Here is a 7,627-nt window from a genome sequence, read left to right on the forward strand (position 1 = left end):
CAAAATTGTCGTTTCTAAAAGTTTGGGGCTGCGATGCTTATGTGAAAACACTTCAACCTGATAAGCTCGAACCCAAATCGGAGAAATGTGTCTTCATAGGATACCCAAAGGAGACAGTTGGGTACACCTTCTATCACAGATCCGAAGGCAAGACATTTGTTGCTAAGAATGGATCCTTTCTAGAGAAAGAGTTTCACTCGAAAGAAGTGAGTGGGAGGAAAGTAGAACTTGATGAGGTAACTGTACCTGCTCCCTTATTGGAAAGTAGTACATCACAGAAACCGGTTTCTGTGACACCTGCACCAATTAGTGAGGAAGTTAATGATGATGATCATGAAACTTCAGAACAAGTTACTACTGAACCTCGTAGATCAACCAGAGTAAGATCCGTATCAGAGTGGTACGGTAATCCTGTTCTGGAAATCATGCTACTAGATCATGATGAACCTGCAAACTATGAAGAAGTGATGGTGAGCCCAGATTCCGCAAAATGGCTTGAAGCCATGAAATCTGAGATGGGATCCATGTATTAGAACAAAGTGTGGACTTTGGTTGACTTTCCCAATGATAGGCAAGCAATTGAGAATAAATGGATCTTCAAGAAGAAGACTGACTCTGATGGTAATGTTACTGTCTACAAAGCTCGACTTGTCGCAAAAGGTTTTCGACAAGTTCAAGGGATTGACTACGATGAGACCTTCTCACCCGTAGCGATGCTTAAGTCTGTCCGAATCATGTTAGCAATTGCCGCATTTTATGATTATGAAATTTGGCAGATGGATGTCAAAACTGCATTCCTTAATGGATTTCTGGAAGAAGAGTTGTATATGATGCAGCCGGAAGGTTTTGTCGATCCAAAGGGAACTAACAAAGTGTGCAAGCTCTAGCGATCCATTTATGGACTGGTGCAATCCTCTCGGAGTTGGAATAAATGCTTTGATAGTGTGATCAAAGCATTTGTTTTGTACAGACTTTTGGAGAAGCCTGTATTTACAAGAAAGTGAGTGGGAGCTCTATAGCATTTCTGATATTATATGTGGATGACATATTACTAATCGGAAATGATATAGAATTTCTGGATAGCATAAAGGGATACTTGAATAAGAATTTTTCAATGAAAGACCTCGGTGAAGCTGCTTACATATTGGGCATTAAGATCTATAGAGATAGATCAAGACGCTTAATTGGACTTTCACAAAGCACATACCTTGACAAAGTTTTGAAGAAGTTCAAAATGGATCAAGCAAAGAAAGGATTCTTGCCTGTGTTACAAGGTGTGAAGTTGAGTAAAACTCAATGCCCGACCACTGCAGAAGATAGAGAGAAAATGAAAGATGTTCCCTATGCTTCAGCCATAGGCTCTATAATGTATGCAGTGTTGTGTACCAGACATGATGTGTGTCTTGCTATAAGTCTAGCAGGGAGGTACCAAAGTAATCCAGGAGTGGATCACTGGACAGCGGTCAAGAACATCCTGAAATACCTGGAAAGGACTAAGGATATGTTTCTCGTATATGGAGGTGACAAAGAGCTCATCGTAAATGGTTACGTTGATGCAAGCTTTGACACTGATTCAGATGATTCTAAATCGCAAACCGGATACGTATTTACATTAAATGGTGGAGCTGTCAGTTGGTGCAGTTCTAAACAAAGCGTCGTGGCGGGATCTACATGTGAAGCAGAGTACATAGCTGCTTCGGAAGCAGCAAACGAAGGAGTCTGGATGAAGGAGTTCATATCCGATCTAGGTGTCATACCTAGTGCATCGGGTCCAACGAAAATATTTTGTGACAATACTGGTGCAATTGCCTTGGCAAAGGAATCCAGATTTCATAAGAGAACCAAGCACATCAAGAGACGCTTCAATTCCATCCGGGATCTAGTCCAGGTGGGAGACATAGAGATTTGCAAGATACATATGGATTTGAATGTAGCAGACCCGTTGACTAAGCCTCTTCCACGAGCAAAACATGATCAGCACCAAGGCTCCATGGGTGTTAGAATCATTACTGTGTAATCTAGATTATTCACTCTAGTGCAAGTGGGAGACTGAAGGAAATATGCCGTAGATGCTATAATAAATTTATTATTTATTTCCTTATATCATGATAAATGTTTATTATTCATGCTAGAACTGTATTAACCGGAAACATAATACTTGTGTGAATACATAGACAAACTAAACGTCACTAGTATGCCTCTACTTGACTAGCTCGTTAATCAAAGATGGTTATGTTTCCTAACCATAGACATGTGTTGTCATTTGATTAACGGGATCACATCATTAGGAGAATGATGTGATTGACATGACCCATTCCATTAGCTTAGCACCCGATCGTTTAGTATGTTGCTATTGCTTTTTTCATGACTTATACATGTTCCTGTGACTATGAGATTATGCAACTCCCGTTTGCCGGAGGAACACTTTGTGTGCCACCAAACGTCACAACGTAACTGGGTGATTATAAAGGTGCTCTACAGGTGTCTCCAAAGATATATGTTAGGTTGACGTATTTCGAGATTAGGATTTGTCACTCCAATTGTCGGAGAGGTATCTCTGGGCCCTCTCAGTAATGCACATCAATTAAGCCTTGCAAGCAATGCAACTAATGAGTTAGTTGCGAGATGATGTATTACGGAACGAGTAAAGAGATTGCCGATAATGATATTGAACTAGGTATTGAGATACCGACGATCGAATCTCGGGCAAGTAACATACCGATGACAAAGGGAACAACGTATGTTGTTATGCGGTCTGACCGATAAAGATCTTCGTAGAATATGTAGGAGCCAATATGAGCATCCAGGTTCCGCTATTGGTTATTGACCGGAGACGTGTCTCGGTCATGTCTACATTGTTCTCGAACCCGTAGGGTCCCCACGCTTAACGTTACGATGACAGTTTCATTATGAGTTTACATATTTTGATGTATCGAAGGTTGTTCGGACTCCCGGATATGATCACGGACATGACGAGGAGTCTCGAAATGGTCGAGACATAAAGATCGATATATTGGACGGCTATATTCGGACACCGGGAGTGTTTCGGGTGATTTCGGAGAAAACCGGAGTATCGGAAGGGTTACCGGAACCCCCCGGGGAAGTATTGGGCCTTAGTGGGCCTGAGGGGAGAGAGAGGGCAGCAGCCCAGGAGGTGGCGCGCCCCCTCCCATGGGGAGTACGAATTGGACTAGGGGAGGGGGCGCGGCCCCTCTTTCCCTCTCCCTCTCTTTCCTTCCCCCATCTCTCTTCCTAGTTGGACTAGGAAAGGGGAGTCCTACTCCTACTAGGAGGACTCCCCCCTCCTTGGCACGCCCCAAGGGCCGGCCGGCCTCTCCCCCTTGCTCCTTTATATACAGGGGCAGGGGGCACCTCTAGACACACAAGTTGATCTTCGTGATCGTTCTCTTAGCCGTGTGCGGTGCCCCCTCCACCATAATCCTCGATAATATTGTAGCGGTGCTTAGGCGAAGCCCTGCGATGGTAGAACATCAAGATCGTCACCACGCCGTCGTGTTGACGGAACTCTTCCCCGACACTTTGCTGGATCGGAGTCTGGGGATCGTCATCGAGCTGAACGTGTGCTAGAACTCGGAGGTGTCATAGTTTCGGTGCTTGATCGGTCGGGCCGTGAAGACGTGCGACTACATCAACCGCGTTGTGATAGCGCTTCCGCTTCTGGTCTATGAGGGTACGTAGGCAACACTCTCCCCTCTCGTTGCTATGCATCACCATGATCTTGCGTGTGCGTAGGAAAATTTTGAAATTACTACGTTCCCCAACAGGAACCTGGGTAGGAAGCGGGGGGAAATGGTGAAACACATAGCAGTAGCGCGGGGTTAGGAAAGCGCTACAACTAACTAATAGTAGTGTGTTCTGGAAAAGCGCTACTGATATAGTCAATAGTAGTAGTGTTGGTGCAAACCGCGCTACTACTAACAGTTAGCTGTATCGCCTTATTGGTAGCGCAGCTGCCCGTGCTGCTGATAGCCTCAAAACCCGCGCTACTACTAGGGTTTTCCCTAGTAGTGCTTGCTTACATTAACGCGACCAAGGGCGTGTAAACAAATTAAGAATTGAAGTCTATGGATCAACACTTAAGCATCCGCGTTCCCATCTCATTTCAGGTATAACCTCCGCGCTAAAATTGACTGTACAAAGTTATTTTGAATAAAGAGCCCCCATGATTGCTCCTTGGGCCAGCTCAAGCTGAAACTTCACTCCTGCCGCCGTCACCCGTCACTGCTTGTTTCCTTTAGAAAAGTATATCTTGTGTCTCTAAACTCTCTTAAAAGTATAGAGATGATTCCTCAACTTCAAAACTAGCAAATCTTAGTACCCCAAATTGTAAAACCGGATTACTTTAGTCCCTTGACTCAACAAAAGAGGTTTCATGCTCACTTGGTGTGGTTTTGACTAGTCATCGCCAACGTGGAAACTTCTTCCTTCCCATTGTAATCCTGCTGGGTATTTTTTTTGAGCAGTTTGTGTGCACCGAGCAATAAGAGAAGTAGGTAGGCGTGGGGCTTGTGTGGCTAGCGGCAGGGCACAGAGAGGGTGCAGGCGGCCAGGGAGCTGCTGCACGGCGATCCTTCTGGGACAAGCTATTAGCATGACATGAGTCTCATTGGATTAAGGTAGCTAGGTTTACAAGATTCACTCCTTATAAGCACATCAGTGCCGAATCTGAGAGGGGAAGGGACGAGAGGAACTAGGGTTCTAAGATAAGAGGTAGTTGCCGCCATGCCGTGCCTTGATCGATGTTTGATCCCCTCTCCAGTGTGGGGATCCCCACCTTATACTCCCCCCAAATATACCTATATTTTAGTTCTCATATATAAATCCAAGAAAACAACCAATTGCTATCCAACTGCCTAGAAAGGTACTCACTCCTTCCTAAAATAAGTGACTCGACTTTATACTAACTTTTGTACAAAGTTGAGTCACATATTTTGGAACGGAGTGAGTATAAGTTAAGCAATAGTTATTATCCTTTCTATAAAAGCATGTTTTTTGGCAATACTCTAACATGTATAACTGAAGCAATGAACAATTCTATAAATACCACAACTCAAAAGATATAAGTTAAATGCATAGAGCATTCTATAAATTCATGGCCAATGTGCGTCTCTCCTATGAAATGTGATCATGATATGATGATTGTAAAATACCAACAAGCAAAGCAAACAATAATGCAAAGAACGCTCCAAGAATAACAAATATCATGTGAACAAATAAAAATTAGACGCTTGAGACTTCTTGAATACTTTTGGGATGCCTTGGGCATTCCCAAGCTTAGACTTTTGCCACTTCTTATTCGTCTCATATCAGTATCTCCCCTAGATCTTGAAAACTTCATCCACACAAAACTTCATAAAACTTTCATTGAAAGGTTAGTAAACATATGAACAAATTAACTTCATGTACTGCCGAGACAAGTTTGTATATCCTTTTACAAATGAGAGTGATTCTTCTACACCCACTCTCGGTGCACCCACGGTGCACCCACGCAAGAAAACATATCAAAACATTTCGAAAAAATTTGAAACTTCGTGGAAATGATCATCAACAAATGTTATGGGGGCTTACAAAATTTGGTGGTCAAATAACATCCGAGGAGCTCTCTACAAAAAAGACAAAATCACTGAAAATTAGTCAAAATGTACGTGCACTGTTTGAGCAGATTTTGCAATTTTGTCTTTTTTGTAGGGCACTTCTCGAATGTTATTTGACCACCAAACTTTGCAAGCCCTCATGACATTTGTTGATTATCATTTCCACGAAGTTTTAGATTTTTTTCGAAATGTTTTGATATGTTTTCTTGCGTGGGTGCATCGTGGGTGCACCGAGAGTGGGTGCAGCCACTACTTTCCCTTTACAAATACATGAATCATGCATTTAGATACCATAACGGGATACACTGATCGTTGATAAATCACAAGCTTATCAAGCATGCATGCACGAGCGAGGGAGCCCATGCAAACGCCTGACATATAGTACATGAACTGAAACATAGAAAATATACGTCTGGTGTGTACGTATGGCATGCAAACTAGTTACGAATGCAACGATTATGCATGTATAACATTCATCGATGGTTGGATGGATCAGATGGGGCACGTGAAGTCGGAGGGGCACTTCTTGCCGCACTGGTTGAGGAGGAGGACGATGTCGATGGGGACATTCAGCTTGATGCCAAGGATGTTAGCGTTGATGGCGGTGCAGAGGCACACGGCCGCGTCGAGGTCAGCGAGCCCAGCCAGGAGCGGGCAACACTCCTCATTTGCCGGCACGCCGATCTTGAGCTTCAGCAGGTTCAGCACATTGGCGCACACGCCCAGCTTCAGCGTGTTGATCGAGCAGCTGCCCCCGCCAGTCGACGGCACAGACGGTGGGAGGATCGGTGGGGTAGGTACGACTGGTGGGCAGTAGGGCTCGCAGCCATGCGCCGCGGCAAGGAGGGCCAGGTTCAGGGCGAGGAAAAGGGCGAGCTTGGAGGGCGCCATTGCTACTGATCGATCTTACTGTTCTGTGGCTAAGCTTGTAGGCTTTGCTAGCTTGGGATGGTTTTCTTTGGTTGTTTGAGGTGGTATTTATAGGCCGGTTGTAGTGTGCAAGTGCATGCATGCCATTATCAATCGAGCTAATTAGTTTGACTCTTGCCGTAGTAATTTTGAAAACTTATGCGCAACCATTATTGTACTGGCATGTTACGTGTGTAACATCCATCATTGGAGCTTAATCTGTTCGCTAATGAACAAAAACCTGAGAGCTGGGCCAGGAGGCTTTCCTTTAGTTTCCAAGAAGAGTACTCTTAATATGCATGTTGTCTGCGGTGTGCATATAAATATTTGGTGGCTTTATAAGCGTACATAGCATAGCATCGGACAAAGGAATATATCTGGCATGACAGCGCTACGAGCTGGCGTAACCCTGATCATCAGGGTCACGGGAGACACATATAGGAGAGTTGTATGGTTTTGATTCCATGTGTCTATTATATCTATCGTACTCTGGTTTATTATACTGGCTCATTGGCATGGATGGACACATACGTTCTGCTCGCTGTATAATAATTAGTTAATCTAGCACCATTGATTTTGCCGACGAAGAATTTCACACATTTGCTAAACACCAGGTACCTGAAATTTTCCTTTGCGTCAGTTACAGTCTGTTTTGTGCGAGGACTGTAAGACAATAAGTTTTGGGAACTAGCACAACCCTTTAGGGGTGGCTTATCTCATTATATATAATGGTTGTGTTACAATACGTACATAGGTACAGAAGTTATACATAGTCTAACACCCTCCCTCAATCTTAGCCATTTTCTAAAGAACTGAGAAGGGTAAGATTGCGCCTACAAGCCTCAAACTGCGGCAGTGGTAAAGGCTTAGTGAAGATGTCTGCAAGTTGATCCTTAGATGAGATAAACTTGATCTGGAGTTGCTTCTGTGATATACGTTCCCGTACAAAGTGATAGTCAACTTCAATGTGTTTCGTTCGGGCATGAAATACTGGATTTGCAGAAAGGTATGTAGCACCGATGTTATCACACCAAAGAATAGGAGGCTGTGGTTGAGACAAACACAACTCCTGAAGCAAAGACTGCACCCAAATAATCTCTGCA

At 43.9% G+C, this 7,627-nt stretch overlaps 1 protein-coding gene across 1 annotated transcript; it reads right to left on the reverse strand.

The window, feature by feature from the left end:
- Positions 1 to 5,879: 5,879 nt before the first annotated feature.
- On the reverse strand, positions 5,880 to 6,549 carry LOC123154682 (cortical cell-delineating protein-like). The gene has a single exon (XM_044573343.1). The coding sequence runs from the start codon at positions 6,504 to 6,506 to the stop codon at positions 6,108 to 6,110; it is 399 nt and encodes a 132-aa protein (XP_044429278.1). The 5' UTR covers positions 6,507 to 6,549; the 3' UTR covers positions 5,880 to 6,107.
- Positions 6,550 to 7,627: the final 1,078 nt, after the last annotated feature.

This window comes from Triticum aestivum, chromosome 7A (genome assembly GCF_018294505.1).
Source record: "Triticum aestivum cultivar Chinese Spring chromosome 7A, IWGSC CS RefSeq v2.1, whole genome shotgun sequence".
Classification (NCBI taxonomy): domain Eukaryota; kingdom Viridiplantae; phylum Streptophyta; class Magnoliopsida; order Poales; family Poaceae; genus Triticum; species Triticum aestivum.

Excerpts from the sequence above, each read along its gene's own strand:
- LOC123154682 (XM_044573343.1), bottom strand. The coding sequence starts at position 6,506 with ATGGCGCCCTCCAAGCTCGCCCTTTTCCTCGCCCTGAACCTGGCCCTC.